The sequence below is a fragment of the Castanea sativa genome, chromosome 7 (genome assembly GCF_040712315.1).
Source record: "Castanea sativa cultivar Marrone di Chiusa Pesio chromosome 7, ASM4071231v1".
NCBI lineage: Eukaryota > Viridiplantae > Streptophyta > Magnoliopsida > Fagales > Fagaceae > Castanea > Castanea sativa.
Genome location: NC_134019.1, coordinates 4,207,930 through 4,225,974, shown reverse-complemented (window position 1 = coordinate 4,225,974; position 18,045 = coordinate 4,207,930). Strand labels below are relative to the sequence as shown.

At 36.8% G+C, this 18,045-nt stretch overlaps 1 protein-coding gene, 1 non-coding gene and 1 pseudogene across 2 annotated transcripts; 1 reads left to right on the top strand and 2 right to left on the bottom strand.

The window, feature by feature from the left end:
- Nucleotides 1-688: 688 nt before the first annotated feature.
- LOC142643870 (zinc finger BED domain-containing protein RICESLEEPER 1-like) lies at nt 689-1,878 on the bottom strand. The gene is made up of 2 exons (XM_075818598.1): nt 996-1,878; nt 689-888 (listed from the first exon to the last, which is right to left on the bottom strand). The coding sequence occupies exons 1-2, from the start codon at nt 1,876-1,878 to the stop codon at nt 788-790; spliced, it is 984 nt and encodes a 327-aa protein (XP_075674713.1). The 3' UTR covers nt 689-787.
- A 3,570-nt stretch (nt 1,879-5,448) lies between these two features.
- On the top strand, nt 5,449-13,539 carry LOC142642917 (F-box protein CPR1-like; annotated as a pseudogene).
- LOC142605439 (small nucleolar RNA snoR2/U65) lies at nt 10,969-11,099 on the bottom strand. The gene has a single exon (XR_012839059.1). It is a non-coding gene; the product is annotated as a small nucleolar RNA snoR2/U65 (small nucleolar RNA).
- Nucleotides 13,540-18,045: the final 4,506 nt, after the last annotated feature.

The following is an 18,045-nucleotide window of genomic DNA, read 5'->3' as shown; positions in this document are numbered from 1 at the left end:
TGCAACTTGCAAGTCTGATGCACGAGTGTTGGAGATTAAAATTAAGGGGTTTGTTATAAATAACAACTCCATTTCTATGCTTCCAAATCTCCCAAACAGTAAACAAAAATAAAGTGCTCCAAGGAATCCCATTACTTTAAAACTGATTGCTGCTTAAGCAGTTTCTTTTTAGCCATTCCAACTGAAATGTACAAATTAATGGACGGGGAATTCCAACCTATCTCCAAAGATTCAAGGCAAAAGGGCAATCTTTAATAGGAATGGCAACGGGTCGGGTTCGGGCCGGGTTTTTGCATACCCGGACCCGACCCGCGGGCCAAGACCCGAAACCCGCACCCAGCCTGAATAATAATCGGGTTTTTTTCTCGGGGCCCAGACCCGCCCCGCTGGGCCCCGCGGGCCCCGTTTAACTTATTGGGCCCAAATTTAGCCCAACCAAAAAAAAAAAATTTGAAGCCCTTTAAATTTTTTTCCCTAAATTCAAGCCCATTCAAGTCATTTAACATGACCCAAATGCCAAAATTTGCCCTGTTATATGGTAGCCAAATCATTTACTTCCATTTATATCATTATATGGCACCCAAAATCATCTTATATGGCAATAAATTACTTAAAAAACTACAAAATAAATCTCACAAGTCTAAGAAATTACAAAATGTTTTATCCTCCACAAATCAACAAATTAAAAAGACTAAGAAATTGCAAATGGTTTAGAATAATTACAAACCAACAAATTAATCTAACAAGTCTAAGAAATTAAAACGGCTACTAAATTATTACAAAATGTTTAATCATCCACAACTGTGACACAACTCCCATCCTCTTCATTAGGCTCCCCATCATCAAGAATTGTTTGAAAATCACAATCACCAGACATAGTTGAAGAACCTACAACAACAATGAATTAAAAAATGGAATAAACTTCATCAATTTGTAACAAGCAAATATAAAAATACAATTTTGATTTCATAAATAAAAATTAGACAATCACTAACCGTTGATTTCACTCCATAACCAATTCTGAGCACACATCATTGCCTCTATAGTCTTGGGATGTAGCCTACTACGGTGTGGACTTAAAAGCCTCCCACTAGTGCTAAAGGCAGATTCTGAAGCAACAGTTGTGACAGGAATGGCTAAAATATCTCTTGCAATCCTTTGTAAAGTAGGATACTTGAGACCATTACTTTTCCACCATCCCAAAATATCAAAATCTTCACTTCTCTTCAACACTCCCTCATCAATGAAATAATCAAATTCCATTCTAGCACTCCCATGTTTCTTTGAACTATTGTTCACAAACAAATCAAAACATGACATTGCCCCACTCAACCTAAACTTCATTTGAGCCGCAGGGCTTGAAGCACTACTTGCAGGAATATGAGAACTTCCTTCATTATTTGCAGGGGACTCATCTAGATCTCCATACTCATCAAGCAAATCATAACAAAGATTCTTTATTTTTTCAATCTCCAAATTTGAATTATCACCATAAATGTTAGGATAATAAAACTCCAATAATTTCATCTTATATCTTGGATCTAAGATAGCAGCAACAGCCATAACAACACTAACATTAGCCCAATAAGAATTAAATTTAGCAAGCGTGCTTTTTGCCATTGTAGCTATCATCTCATTTGAAGACAAACTCCATTCATTCAATGCAATTTTCAACTCACACACCAAAGTAAAATACATATTAGTTGTGGGGTACTTACGACCTGAAAAAAACTCAGTCACACTATGAAACAACTCCAACTTCCCACAAATATCTTTAGCTAACTCCCAATCATGATCATATGGCAAAGAAGAATAAGATGTTTCACGTTTAGCCAAACGAGGAAAAACATATTTATAAATCAATGCAGTAGAAAGCATTAAGTAAGTTGAATTCCAACGAGTTTTACAATCTAAGACTAACTCTTTGGTGCATTGAACACGCAATTGACGTGCATTTTCTTCAAATTTTTGTCTCCTTTTTGGTGATCTAGTCTAATAAATCACACTATCACGAATCCTTTCAATACCATCACCAATAAGAGACAACCCGTCTTGAACAATTAAATTCAAAATATGTGCAGCACATCTCATATGCAACATAGACCCACCCAACATGAGAGAACTAGTATCAAGCTTATTCAAGAGAAGTCTTATCATAGCATCATTAGTACTACAATTATCAACGTTTATTGTAGACAACTTCCCATCAATATTCCACTCTAAAAAGCAATCAACAAGGACATCAGCAAGGACATCTTTTGTGTGTGAAGAAGGAACATAAACAAAACTAAAAAAATAATGGGAATAATTATAACATAACTCAATAAACATTCTAAATGTAAAGTCTTTAACATTCAATTTATAGATAAAAAAAATTACCTTAAAACTCGGCTTTGCAACGTCCAAGTATGATCAATAAAATGAGCGGTAATGACCATAAACCCCCTCTTTTTGTTACTTGAAGTCCACATATCAGTTGTAATTGCCATCCTACTTCCATTCTTGTCCGTCATCTTCAAAGCTTTCTCCCTCTCATTATCATAGATTTTAAGAATGTCACTCTTCAAAGTATTTCTTGTGACAAGTTTAAACAACAGTTGAAGAGAAACCACAAATTCTCTAAACCCAATGTGGTCAACTATTGAAAGGAGGTATTCATGTAGGATGACCATACGAGCAAGATTATTCCTCACTCCAAGCCCTCATTTGTAGGCTCTCGCTCTCGCTCTCCTTCTCCCCCTTCTTGTTCCTCTAACTCTAAGTCTTCTCCTAAGTCCACCGTTGGGGATTTTGGACTCCTAATTGGTTCAAAAGTTTAGGAATTAGAATCACAACAAATATACTTAAATTTATTATGTGACATACTCATTGATTAATACGCACAAATTCATAAATACATAGATTCACAAATTCTATCAACCCAAATATAATTAAACATGATTAACTACAAATTCCAAATGCTTACTCGTTGTTTAATGGACATAAAGGTGATGGTGATCCTGAGGGTGAGCTGCCAGGCGACAATGGTGAGGGTGAACGTGAAAATGGTGAAGAAAACCGCATAGCTGGCAAAGGAAAACGTTCGGTTCTCAAGGGAGAGCCGCTTGGCGAGGAAGAACTAGATTTGTTTCTCAAGGGAGAGCCGCTCGGCGAGGAAGAACTAGATTTGTTTGTTTTTCCATCTCCGTTTTAGGCTCTACATTCACAACAAACACAAAATCATGTGACATGAATTACTTGATAGACTAATAATTTTGAAGTGATTTTTTGTAGGGTCATATGTGTAGCAGTGTAATTATATGATATAATTATCAATTGGGATCAGTAAGCAAAAAATTATCAATTGGGATTTTTTTTTCTTAAAGACATTTGAAACAAGGATTAATCAGAAGAAAGAAGGTAGGGTCAGTTTAATTTCATAGGAAATCCTTAAGGTCATGATATATTAAGTTTAATTTCATAGGAAATCCATAAGGTCATGATATATTAAGAAATTGGCTGTTTTTCGAATATGTTTAGGATATTTTAAGGGACATGGAGTTGCTAATTGATTGGTATATTCTCGGTTTCATTTTCTTTGCTGATAGAAGAAAATAAATAAATAAATGTAAGGTACTGTGTTTTGCTTGGTTTTCAGTTTACTGCGTTTGTATTAGTTAGTTGTGGAGGATCACATGAAGGCAGGAGATGAATGTTGAGAAATTTTTTTGAAAACATGGTGTCACTTTGGATTATGTGTGATATACATACATTACACTTGCTATTAATGATACCCTCATCACCATCAACATAACAAATCGACAACCGAACAGGAGCTGTATTCAGATTGCCTAGGTCAACATAGCAAAATACAATGCCAATAATCACATCAAACAAACATATATTGATGCCATGTCCAGCAGCCAAACATTAAAAATTATTGTGATGAATTGAAACTTAATATCAAATCTTTTAATTAATAAATCGCATTTATATCTATGATTTTCTCAACAAAAACACGTCAAAATTAAAATTCAATCACTCCCAAATCAAAACAAGTCCAAATGAAACCCAAAAAGCTAATCGGATCAAAACTATAAAATAAATAAATAAAAACTAGCCCACATAACCAATAATTCAAAACCCAATTCCAAAATCCAATCTTTTTTCCCTGTTCTGAAAAAATTTCCCCAACAACCACAACCCAGATCATAAACAATAATCACAAACCAAAACACGACAAAATTGAACAAAACCAAATCAAACCCAGCTGAGAGCTTTTCAAAACGCAAAAACAATTCATGTAAGAACATAAGACATACCTCAAATCTGTGCTGAGGCAAGGCGAGGCGAGAGCTGCGGGCTGAGGCGAGAGGGCTGTGTGCTGAGGCAAGAGGGCGGCTGGCGAGAGGGCAGGGCTGAGTGTGAGAGAGGCGAGAGGGCAGGGCTGAGTGTGAGAGGCGGCTGGCTGTGTGTGTGCAGTGAGTAGAGAGTAGAGACTTAGGGTTTACAATACAAAATCAGAAAATATATATATAAGGGGTATTTTAGTAATTTAATATACCGGGTATTTAACCGGGTATTTATCCGGGTCGGGTATGGATTTTTTTTATAAAACCCGGACCCGACCTGGACCCGCTTCGGGTTTTTTTTTTTTTTAATCCATACCCGACCCTATTCTTTATCGGTCCGGGTAAAACCCGGCCCATTAGAGTCAGGCTAGATCGGGTATCCGCAGGTCGAATTTAAATTGCCATCCTTAATCTTTAAGCATGTGGACTAAGGATTCATCTTCACTTCGGCATAAAGGGCACCTGGGATCACAATTAATCCTTCTCTTGGCAAGGACGTGTCTGATAGGTACACTGTCATGGAAACACAACCAGAGGAAGGAAGTGACCTATGATAGTTCTTTTATCCTATATTATCAGGCATGGATTTATTTATTTATTTATTTTTTATATAAAAGGTAGAATTTCTATTTTAGCCTAATTTAAATGTATATGTGTGTGAAACTTACTCTTGGAGACTTGAACCCCAGCTCTTGCCCTCTACACCCCACAAATATTTATACTCGTGGAGTGACCACTGCACTAAAGGTGTATGGTGGTGACATGGATTGATTTTTAATGCAGGTGAAATTGAAAAACAAATTTCTTATTTAATCATTAGAAATTTTACCAGTTAACTTAATTGATATCCATATTAGTATTTGTTTTTTAGGTGTAACACCTGTTTGATGTTTTGTAAAATTAGATCCGTTGCAATCATCATACCTGTTCAAAATGAATATGTGATGTCATAATCGTAGCGGCGCCCCTTTTTTTTTTTTTTTTTTTTATAATAAAAATGAAAGATTATTTTAGTTGCTTTTTACTTCTGACAGAGCTTATTGGAAGTTGTAGTTTTTTTTTTTTGAGAATCTATTGGAAGTTGGAAGTTGTCTTTGACAGTGAAGTGATGCTCGTAAATTTTGCTTTACAGCTTGGTTGGTACGCCCAAGGAAATAGTTACTGTAGCGGATGTAATTGAGCTTAATTCTGGAAGTTACGGAGAGAGACAAATGGAAGATGAACTCGCTCTCCATTTTCTGCTGACTGAGAGTTTCTCTCTCTCACACACAAGCACACATTTTTCTCGCACTTTCCTACTAAAAACGAAAAACCAGAATCTGGGTTGTTTGGTTTTTTTTTTCGATTCAGTACCTATTTCTCACTGTTACTGTCTTTTACTCTACAGTATCTTCAAGCAATGTCAGACAGCTTATCTTCTGAAGAAGTCTCCAAATCGATGTGGGACTCTCTACCTCCAGAAATCATAACTGATGTTTTCCTACGCTTGCCTGTAAAATCCATCATAACTTGTACGTGCGTCTCCAAAACATGGAAATATCTCATCCAAAACCCCACCTTCATTTCCAACCATCTCCACCACTCCAACAACAACAACCACCCCTTACTCCTCTTCAGACTAATTGAAGAAAATGAAAACGAACAATACGCTTTGCATTTTGACGACAACCAAGATTTCAATGAGTACACCAGGTTTGATTGCGACCCTTTTCGTGTAGAGGGTACTTGTAATGGCCTCATCTTCCTTGCTAATGATTCATATGGGCACTGTTATAGTATTATCTATAACCCTTGTGTTAGAAAGTTTGTCAAGCTTCCTAAACCCAATTTCAACTTCTCCTCACATGGCGGCTCCAAAGCCTCTGGGTTTGGATTTGATTCCAAAACCAATGACTATAAGGTGGTGAGGTTTGTGACTCTTGAACAAAAAGGCCAAAAGGGTAAGTCTCCTCCGGTGGTGGAGGTTTACTCACTCTCCACTGGAAAATGGAGAATGGTCATTGCTTTGCCTCCTGTAGGTGCTGCACGTGATTCTGATTCGAATGCTTTTGTTAATGGAGCTCTGCATTGGGTTGCTTTTAGGAAGACTAGGAACGAACTTGTTTTTTTTTGTTATGGTGTTTGATTTAGGGGAAGAGGTTTTCCGTGAGATAGCGCTGCCGAAACCTTCAGATCAATGTGTGAGAGTATGTATTTCAGCGTATGGGAATTCCCTTGCCCTGTTGCAATTTTTTTTTCACTGTCTCAGATTCAGTGTATGGGTGATGAAAGACTATGCGGATGCATCATCATGGACCAAAATTATAACTTTGCCTGTTGAAGGTCTCATAGAGGGCATACCAAGGTCACAATGTATACCGAGGCCAGTCGGTTTTAGGAAGAGTGGTGAGTTTATTCTGGATATGTATGAAGGATACCTCGTCTCACGAGACCTTGAGACCCAAGAGATTAAACATCTTAGGATTCGTGGATATGGATGTACTTTGGTTGATTCTTATGTTGAGAGCCTAGTTTTACTTGACAAACCCAACCAACTAAGGAAAAGACAGAAAAGAAAGAGGAACAACGACAGGCAAGATACATTTTATTGTCAAGCTTATTTTGATGGGTTTTCCAGTTTGTTCTTCATATATACCTGGCTTTGATTATGAGTTTGATATGAATATAAATTCTTATTGTTGATTGATTACCTTAATTTAGTGGCTTTATATATATATTTTTTTTGATAAGTAACGAAAATTTTATTAAAAAAAATGAAGAACAGCCAACCCGAGTATATTGGGAATGTATTATGGGGGCATAAATCAATAACCAAGATTACAACGATCAAGTAAAACAGGAAGGGAAGAACAAGAAAAATGACAAAAAATCACACTCCAATCGAGGAGAGTGTGTAGGAATAAGGACTTAATCTCTAGTATAGAGCGTTCACAGCCCTCGAAGCATCTCTCATTCCTTTCGCGCTAAATACACCATAACAAGCAATGAGGCACAATTCTCCACAACTCTATGTTTCTATGTCTTCCAAACTTACCCTGCCAAGACTCAAACAACTCAATAACCTTCTGAGGCATAACCAAATAAATTCCAAATAGGCAAAGCACCAACGACCACAACTCACAAGCAATGGGGCAATGAAGAAAAAGATGATCCACCGACTCCCCACAATTCTTACACATATAGCACCAATCCAGAACTAGCACACGTCGTTTGCGAAGATTATCTGTTGTTAAAATCTTACCTAAAGAAGCAGACCATGAAAAGAAAGCTACCCTTGGAGGAACCTTTGATTTCCAAACCAACTTCCAAGGGAAGGGTAAGGTGGTAGGAGGGTAGAAAGAAAGATAGAAACCTCTAACCTCAAAACCTCTACTCCTTGCTGGCTTCCAACACAACCGATCCAGACCCAAACCCCGTACCGTCGAAGAGTAGACCATATCCATAAACCGATCAAAGGATTCTTGTTCCCAATCCTGTGGAGGACGACGAAATTTAGCATCCCAATGAATCCTCCCACCAGACCAACACATAACCTCCGCTACTGAAGAATCCTTTGTTCTACTAATACAATAGAGCTCCGGAAAAGCCTCTTGGAAAGTACGATCACCACACCATACATGCTTCCAAAACTTCACTCGAGTACCATCACCCACATCATACATAAGAAGTTTAGAAAAACGTGTCCAACCACTCCTAATATGTCTCCACAAACTAACACCATAAGCACTGGTTACCTTTTTCGTGCACCAACCACCCCAATCATTCTCATATTTCACTGCAATAACCCTCCTCCATAGAGCATCGGTCTCCATACCATACTTCCATAACCATTTTCCTAGCAAGGCAGCATTAAAACTCCTCAATCGTCTAATACCTAACCCTCCAACCTGCAACGGCTTACAAACCTGAGCCCAATTGACCAAGTGTAATTTAGAGTCACCATTAAGACCACTCCACAAAAAATCTCGTTGTAACTTCTCCATACGATTCGCCACCTTCCCAGGAAGAGGCAGAAGGGAAAGGAAGTAAGTAGGTAAGGAGGAAAGAGTACTTTTAATAAGAGTTACCTTACCCCCCTTAGATAGATACAACCTCTTCCACCCTGCTAATCTCCTTTCCATCTTCTCCAAAATAGGATTTAAAATTGACAACTCCTTAAATTTAGCTCCTAACGGTAGCCCCAAGTATCTCAAAGGAAGAGAGGATAGCCTACAACCCAGCATCTCCACCAACACATCCATATTGTAGACCTCCCCTATAGGAACCAACTCAGATTTCTCCAAATTAATCCTTAAGCCTGAGACCTCCTCAAATCTAGCTAGGATCGCTCTCAAACAAGCTATATGCGAAGAATCAGCATCACAAAAAATAAGAGTGTCATCAGCAAACAAAAGATGAGACACCATCACCGAGTTGCCAGCTGAATTACCTACAGAGAAGCCTGAGAACTGACCAGAAGTAACAGCCACATCTAACAAACGACTCAACCCCTCCATAACAATGTCAAATAGCAACGGAGACAAGGGGTCCCCTTGCCGAATCCCCCTAGAACTACCAAAAAAATCAGAAGGACTACCATTGATTAGAATGGAGAATTTAACAGTAGATATGCAACACATTATCCACTTTCTCCATTTCTCTGAAAACCCACAACGCTGAAGCATATACATTAAAAAACCCTAGCTCACATGGTCATAAGCCTTCTCCACATCCAACTTACACAACACTCCCGGAATACCTGACTTCAATCTACTATCAATACATTCTGAAGCAATCAAAAAAGAGTCCAATATCTGTCTACCTTTCACAAATGCATTCTGAGAATTCGAAATAAGCCCATGTGCCACCCTTCTGAGACGATTAGCCAACACTTTAGAAATGATCTTATAAATCTCACCAACTAAACTAATAGGCCGAAAATCCTTGATCTCCACAGCATCCACCTTTTTGGGAATAAGAGCAAGGAAAGAAGCATTAAGGCTCTTCTCAAACACAGCCTGAGTATAAAAATTTTGGAACACTGCCATAATTTCAGCCTTCAACAAACACCAACAAGACTGAAAGAACGCCATAGAAAAGCCATCCGGGCCAGGAGCCTTATCACCCTTAAAATCACTAATCACCCCAAACACCTCTTCCTCGTCAAAAGGCCTATCTAGCCACAATGCATCATCCTCTGAGATACAAGAGAACTCCACATCATCTAGTAAAGGTCTATGAGCCACAGTTTCAGCATATAGCTGCCTATAAAAATGAGAGATACAACCAGCTATAGCCTCCGGATCTGAAAACAATTCACCATCTACCATAAGCCTATCAATGGAATTAACTCTTCTGTGAGAGTTAGCTATACGATGAAAGAATTTGGTATTCCTGTCTCCCTCTCTAATACAAAGGACTCTAGACTTCTGCCTCCAACAGATTTCCTCCATCAAAGTAACTTTTTCTAATTCACCTCGAATTCTCTCAAACTCCAGCCTTTCCTCCACAACTAAAGTTCGACTATCCTCAATCATCTCTAAATCATGAAGCTCTTGCCACAATTTTCTCACCCGATCTTCAACATTTCCAAAAACCTCCACATTCCATTTCTTCAAATCATTGTTCAAAAGCTTCAATTTATAGGCCAACACAAAACTCGGAGCTCCTTGGACATTATAAGATGCCCACCAGGATCACACCCTCTCCACGAAACCCTCATCTTTTAGCCACATATTCTCAAATCTAAATGGCCTCCTACCGCTTTGAAAGGAACCACCCTCAAGAACAATCGGGAAGTGATCAGATAACAGCCTAGGCAAGCGTTGTTGAGAAACAGACGGAAACTTATCATCCCAATCTGCAGAAAACAAAAACCTGTCCAGCCTAGCCTTCGAAGCAACTTCACGAGTATTAGACCAAGTGAAAGATCCCCCTTGAAGCGGAATATCAATGAGACCTTGCTCAGAAATAAAATTGGAGAACTCCCGCATGGCAGCAGTAAAAGAGGTTGAACCAGAACGCTCAGAAGGAAACCTAATCACGTTAAAGTCACCACCCACACACCATGGAACATTCCACCAACTATTCAAACCAAATAATTCTTCCCATAAGAACCTTCTATCTCTCACAGAATTAGGACCATAGATACCAGTAAACGCCCAAACAAACTGATCTGACACACTAGTAAATCTACAAGAAACTGAAAATCGCCCCACAGCTTCCTCCTCTTTATTCACAACTCGTGTATCCCACATCAGTAACACCCCTCCAGAAGCTCCGCAAGAGCCTAGATAAGACCAATCGACATGTTGGCCCCTCCACAAACTGTGAATCACATCTCTAGTTATCAACTCCATTTTAGTTATCACTTGACTTCTTTAACACCTGTACATTTGCACGTATACTAACCTGTAAGACATGCATCCCAACATAGCACAACAAGTTCGTATCATAATACTACTAACTTCGAATTTCAGCTTAGTTTTACCTCTGAACAATCACCCCAATGCATCAACTTCTTAATTTTTAGTTACACATCACGTTCCTAACCTTTGGGTGGTTAAGAATTGAAAACGAATTTTTTATAATCCTCCTCTTCTTCTTCTTCTTTTTTTCACTCCCTTCCCCCATATAAGTAAATATAAATTATAAATAAAAATGTAATTGCAGAAAACAGATTTGTGGACCAATGTTATATAAGATCCACAGGTTCTTCTCGAGATGCAAAACACAGAATCGTTCTTGGTCCAAACACTCCAAACTCAGGTAAAATCCTCTTCTTGAACTAATATTTTTTTATCTTTTGTTCCTTGGCTTAATTTGAGTAATTTTATCCCAATAAAGTTGTAATGCTTAGATGTATTGCTTTGTTGACTCCATTTCCTTTGTTTTCTTTTCCCTCTCTTCATCTTTTGTGAATGAGTTAGTATTTTCTATTACACAATTGTATGAAGTAGATGCAAAACAGTTTCTGCCATGCTTGCATTGTGTGTGTGTGTGTCAAATTTATGCTTTCTCAGTGAATAAGATAGCAGTTATGTCTATGTAATGGGTGTAAAGGTATTTATGGAAACTACCTATAAATCTGTTCTTTAATCTTAGGATATTTACATTGATAGGGTGGGATTGCATATTACATTTCACCATCTAATAACGGCTTTGCTGGATACATTCAAACCGCACCGTATGTCACTGTTACTAGAAGAACCAGGGTTTAAATTCCCCCCTCCCCCTCTATAACTATCAAATTGTCAACAAAAAAAAATGGCAACATAAGTTTAAATTTATTTTTCTAGTCATTTATATTGCACATAAAATTTGAATTTTATGTTAATATCCTGCAATGATAGCAAGTTTAAGAGACAGAACCAAATGGACTTGTTGATCAGATGGCCTCACTTGAAACATTAAATTGAAGGCCTTCTTTCTATGTACAGGAAAGGCAGCAACCTTGGAGGTAGGAATTCATAAGGCTTTCTCTGGGACGGCATTCATACTTTTCCTTAGAAATGGAGTGGCCTAACTTGGTGAGTTCAAACATAGGATTTCCAGTGTTTAGGAAAATAATAAAGATAACTCTTTTTGAGACATGTCTGCCATGCTTGCATTGGGATGAAGATGCTTGCCAGTGCTCTGTGTGTATTGCCTTCATCTTACAACATTTGGTCACTAATGGTTCTTTAAATGTGTATAAGCACTGTATTTGTGTGATAATTCTTCTTCTATGCGAGCATACAAGAGTTTTTGCCCCACTGTGCTCACTGATGAATATATTCCCTTACTTGAAGGGATCATTCTGGAAGTTCATGGCAGTTACCATCTTTTTAGCCTTTTATTTTTCTATAAATGAAAACATGTTGATGGAAAAATCAATCTTTGGTTCCTAAGAGTGATTTTTTACTGTTGCAATGAGATCTGCGATAGCGATGCTTAGTGAAAAAGGCAATGAGATCCGTGATAATTTGTTAGTGTTGCTTAGCGAGAGATGGTGGTTCAGCCATGGTTTTTGGTTATATTTTTTCTTCTTATGAAGATTGCTAACTTTTGCAGCTAGTTTCTTTCACTTTTCCCCCATTTGGGTGATTGTTTCTCTGCTTTGTAACTTTTCCTTATTTGGAGGCAGCAAGAGGCTGTAGGCAGCGGAAGCCTTTCCTTATAGACAATCCTCTCATCCATTGTGAAGGTGAAACTCAATCCAAAATCCTAACACCACTCCCAAAAAAAAAAATCTACCAAGAAGCTAAGTTGGCAACTTTTCTTATGTGATTTATAAAATGAAAATCTTTTCATCATATACTGTGATAATGTTCTTGCTTGGTTCTTTAGATCAAAGTTATCCCTCAGAGAATGATTAAAATATTTCTCTTAGAGAAAGAGGACATTGATGTCATGAATGTAGAGACCACAAGTGATCAATTACTGTTGAGCAAGGGACAACACCCTGCACATAAGACATTGAACACTTAAGGATGTACTATTAAAAAGGGGTAGGAAAAAACCCCTTAACTAGCATCCAGAGATGTATTACTTAGAGTCTTAGAGCATGTTGATGGATGATACAAACCTTGTCTCATAGCCATACTAGTGATTTGTGGTTATCTAGTTGGCTTTAGCTTTACCTTGACATTATTTGTTTTGGTTGTAATTAACAGTTGATTTCATATCGTATTTGCGTTCTTTCTATTACTATGAACTTTACAATATTTCTACTCCCGTATTTTCTTTTGGAACACAGTCTTTTCTTTACAATTGTCCTTAGTTAAGTAGCAAGAAATCTTCTTATTATATAATTGTTGTCATGGGAACCTTCATAGATCATTTGCCTCAGTCCCCCATTCCCATTGTTGCTAATGTTCATGTGGTAAAGGGTTGGAGTATCTCTTAATTTGTATATCTCGAAACCACAAATCTTAGTGTTTATTTTTCTATATGATTACTAAACTAATTAGTATTATTTTACCTTCTTATGTTAAATCATGAACAAGAATGCTCTTACAGTTTTTAAATTCTTGCAGGACCTTTTGAAATCATGCTTGATGATGAGTTGTACATAAGTAACAAACTTTAACTCAGGGAAAGAAAAGATTCAACAAAGCGTTTTGATGGTGTTTTGTTTCTTAGTATTGGCATTAGTTTTTATGTCAAAATGGATTGTAGTAGCTATTATGTGAATTTACTTCGTTAAACTCATTTGGGCTACACCACTCTTATGTTTGTAATTCTGGATGATATGGAGTTTGGTTTCAGTTTGTTTGTAAAAATGATTAAGTGCTAAACTGTCTACCGTGCTTGCATTGTGCGTGTTTGTGAACATGTATTTGTGTGTCAAATTTCTTCTATCTTAGTGTGTTAAATTTCTTCTTTACAGTGAATGAACTAGATAATGGTTATATCTATGTAATGGGGTTATATCTTTCTATGGAAACTATCTTTAAATTTGTTTTTTTTTAATCTTAGGATATTTACATTTAAGATGATAGGAAGGAGGGGGTGTATTTTTACCTTCTAATAAGGGAATGACTTTACCAGAGCTTTAAGGGTTTAGAAAGGACTTTAGCGGAACTGAAATTGTTTTTCTTTAGAACTTTATTGGATTGGATGTTAGCTGTAGGAAGTCACTCTTAATTTTTGGTTTGTGATTGGATAGATGTTTGATATTTGAGAGTTTGATTCTTTTCGGCCCCAAGTTGTATGCACCCTAGAGACTTGGGTGATCATTTTTTTGGTTCAATAAATTTCATTTTATATATATATAAAGATTAGTTTTCTTATGTAAATGCTTTTAATGAACCTATAACTGGTGAATTGGATTCCAAATTAGTGGCACTACCAGTGTGGACTGTTAAGTCTCATGATTGTTTATTTGGTGAGGAGAACTTAGGTCTAATGTAGAAGAAGGGTTTAAGAAGAAATTTTAGTAACAATCAAGATTAAATCAAAGAAAAAGATAACAGAATTAAAGATAACATAGGCTTTTTTATAATAGACTTTAGTAACCATAGAATCCTATTCCTTTATCAAAAAAGAATCCTATTCCTTTATCTTACATATAACAATTAGATTCTAACCATCCAACTTCATTAAGAGTCTCTTGCTAGTGACATGACATTTTGTAATACTAAATACATAATAATAAATAAAATATAACATAGAGAAATAAAAGATAAGGGACTAATGGTTTTTTAAAAATAAAAATAAAATTCTTTTAGGCTTACGTTTCCCTACATCAGTTGTGAGTTGTCTTCCTTCATGTATGTACTATTTGTAGTGGTTAGTCCTTTTACTGTTGGTTGATTAACTCCTTATCTCATAATCTTTCTGGTTTATTTGGGTTACCTTTTGTTACATCTTTCCATTTTTTTTTCCCTCATGTTATAGCTTTTTTCCAATATCATGTGGTTCTTGTTACTTTTAATGCGCTTGTTTGGATAGCTTATTTGTTTTTCCTACCAAGTGCTTCATTATCTAGCTTGCAGACATTAGAAGAAAATATAGTAGGATCTTTTTGCCCTCTTGCACTTCATTTGGAGTTCATGCTTCCAATCCAATAATCTTTTATTCATTTTCAGATTTTTGTGCACCAATGCATCTTTTGGTGATTTATTCTTGATTTAGCTTGAAACTTATCTATTTGAGGCATCAGTTATAGCATATTAGATAATTATATAATGAATGTGATTGGTGAATATTAATTTGGTATTTTACTTATCAAAATTTTATATAGTATTTTAAAATGTTTTTTGTGTTATATTTCAGAATCTAGAACTCAGCTTGAAGCTCTTTGTCATGTGAGAGTTTAATGCTTTTAATGAAATGAGTCCTTTTACTCCATGCAATGTTTTATTTGTTAGCTTTTCTGACAATTTAATACTCGTTATGTTAATTTCGATTCGAGTGTATATGCTCCAATCACCACAGATATATATTCTTTTAGGTTCATGAATTGGCTTCTTTTCTTTCCTTTTTGTTTATTGTTGTTGTTTTACCCCATTTAGGTAATGGTTGAGAGCAAAACTTGCTTACCTTATAAACTTAAGCACAATAGGAGAACTAGGCTTACATGAATTTTGACTTCGGGAACCCTTTGTAAAGTCTGGGTTACATTCCTTTAGGTTATAGTGCTTCCCTGTAATTGGCCTGATGAAATACATCACCATTGGTAGGTAAATCTTTGATTTTTTTTTTTTCAAGCAGCAAGGTGATACTGATACCTAAAATCTTGTTAGTGTCCCAAAAAAAGAAATGATCTCTCTATTTATTTGGAACACCCAATAAATCATGCTTGTTCAGGCTGGCATGAGAACACAGCTGTGACTGGTATTCCAGGTTCTAAAAGTAAAGCTATTCTCAGGAAAATGCTCATTAGTCTCCATAGTCACCCTATGGAGATATTGGGTTTCAGAGTCTTGTGTCATAGATTTTCAGACTCTGCGGCTAATCAAAAAGTTCTGGCTTAGTTTGCTAGGATAGATTCCTGGATGAGCATGTTACCATCCAATGTGATTTGGTTAAAGCTACCTGAATCTCTTATTAAATATAATATACAGGTCCTCTGTGGTAATGTCTTAAGTTTCTCGAAGTGTCATCAAAGATCAAAGATATTGAGGCCAAGTGAGTGGTGGTTTATGCTTTAAATTGATGGGAGCAATATATGAATCTTGTCATGATTCCGAAAACCACTTGGTGATTGTGCGCCGATGGTTAAATTATTAAACTGTACGTGTCTAAATAAAATGATTTTTTTTTTTTTAAATGTACTTGGTGAGCATGACCTATAAATTGTCATGCCTTTGGCATAGATGAAAATCCTGGAGTTAAAAAGGTAAGCTTAATGGTTTATGAAGTGCATAACTTGCTACGAAGATGGGTCTCGAAAAAGTTTTTCATTTATCCTATCTCCCTTGGGAAGCAAGCAAACGTTATCAACTTTCTATTGAAGGAAAATGGTATCCTTGTTTTTCTCTGGAAGTCTAGAGAGCTCCTAGTCCAGTTGTTTCAACTTTCCACTTAATAGTAACTTATCAAAAAAAAAAAAAAAGAAGAAAGAAAGAAAGAAAAATTCACTTCAGTGTTTCATGTGTTCTTATTAGATCTAGACATTTTTGTTATGCATGAATGCATATATAAACCAATGCTCTTAGGGCAATCGTTAACTTTTCCTATAGTTATATGTGCTGCTCTTCTAGGTAGTCTTTTTTTCGTGATTTGTGTAGTAGCTGTTATGTGAATTTACTTTGTTAAACTAATTTGGGCTACACCACTTTTATGTTTGTAATTTTGGAGGATATGTGGTTTGGTTTCAGTTTGTTTATAAAAATAAGCGCTAAACTATTTGCCATGCTTGCATTGTGTGTGTTTGCAAACATGCATTTGTGTGTCAAATTTCTTCTATCTTAGTGTGTTAAATTTCTTCTTTATAGTGAATGAACTAGATAACGGTTACATCAATGTAATGGGGTTAGAGGTTTCTATGGAAACTATCTTTAAATTTGTTTTTTTTTTTTAATCTTAGGATATTTACATTTAAGATGATAGGAAGGAGGGGGTGTATTTTTACCATCTAATAAGGGTTGTATCTGTAATGGGTTTAAAGGTATCCATGGAATGACTTTACCAGAGCTTTAAGGATTTAGAAAGGACTTTAGTGGAACTGAAATTGTTTTTGTTTAGAACTTTATTGGATTGGAAAATGCCTTTAGCATTGATTCTCATTGGCTGTTGGGCCTCATGGACCAATCCAACACATCAGTCACCCACCTACCTCTACAGCAAAGTAACACACCCAAAAGCCCATTAAAAAAAAAACACTAGCTTAAAACTAACGCCTCTCTATCTCTATATTATCCAAAAACGGAGAAAATAGTAAAATAGGCATAATTTTCAAACTATATAGTTAGTTGTTACGGTTTGCAAACTATATCTTTTACTAGCATCTCGAGTCTTAGAGGCTCGATTTTGGTTCAAAAATCGAGTTTTTGAGAGTCGATTTTTATGGTCTAATTCTGTCTGATGTGGCGTATTTTCCACGTGGCGTCTAATTGGAAATCGAGATTTAGAAACTCGATTTATGTCTTATATCTATCCCTCTTTCCTTCTTATTTTTTCCATTTTCTGCGTTTCACTCCGGCTTTCTTCCTCACTACTCTCACTGCTCCTTTCTTCCTCCTCCTTTGCACGCCCAGCCGCCGCCGACCCACGCGGACCCAGGCCGGCGCGCCCAGGTCGCGCGACCCAAGCCGGCGCGCCTCAGGTCGCGTGACCCCGGCCGGCGAGACCCAGGCAGCCGTGGATCTGGGCAATGGTTTTTTTTTTTTTGTGCGTGCTGGGTTCTGTTCAGTCTTGATCTTCACATGGTGGATGAATTTTGATGGTTTTTTGGATTTTGATGGCTGTGGATTTCAGATGGCAAAAGACTTGGATTTTTTTTATTTGGGGTTTGTAAATCGAGTCTTAGAAACTCGATTTTTAGGTGGTTCCACGTGGAAAAAAATGCCACATCAGACATAAAAATCGACTCTCAAAAACTCGATTTTTGACTCAAAATCGAGCCTCTGATACTCGAGATGCTAGTAAAAGATATAGTTTACAAACTGTAACAACTAACTATATAGTTAGAAAATTATGCTTATTTTACTATTTTCTCCTCCAAAAACACTTGCAAACCATTTCTGGGCCCACCACGAAACCCTTAGAATAGGCACCGTGACGCCGCACTTGAGTTTCTTTTTTCCAT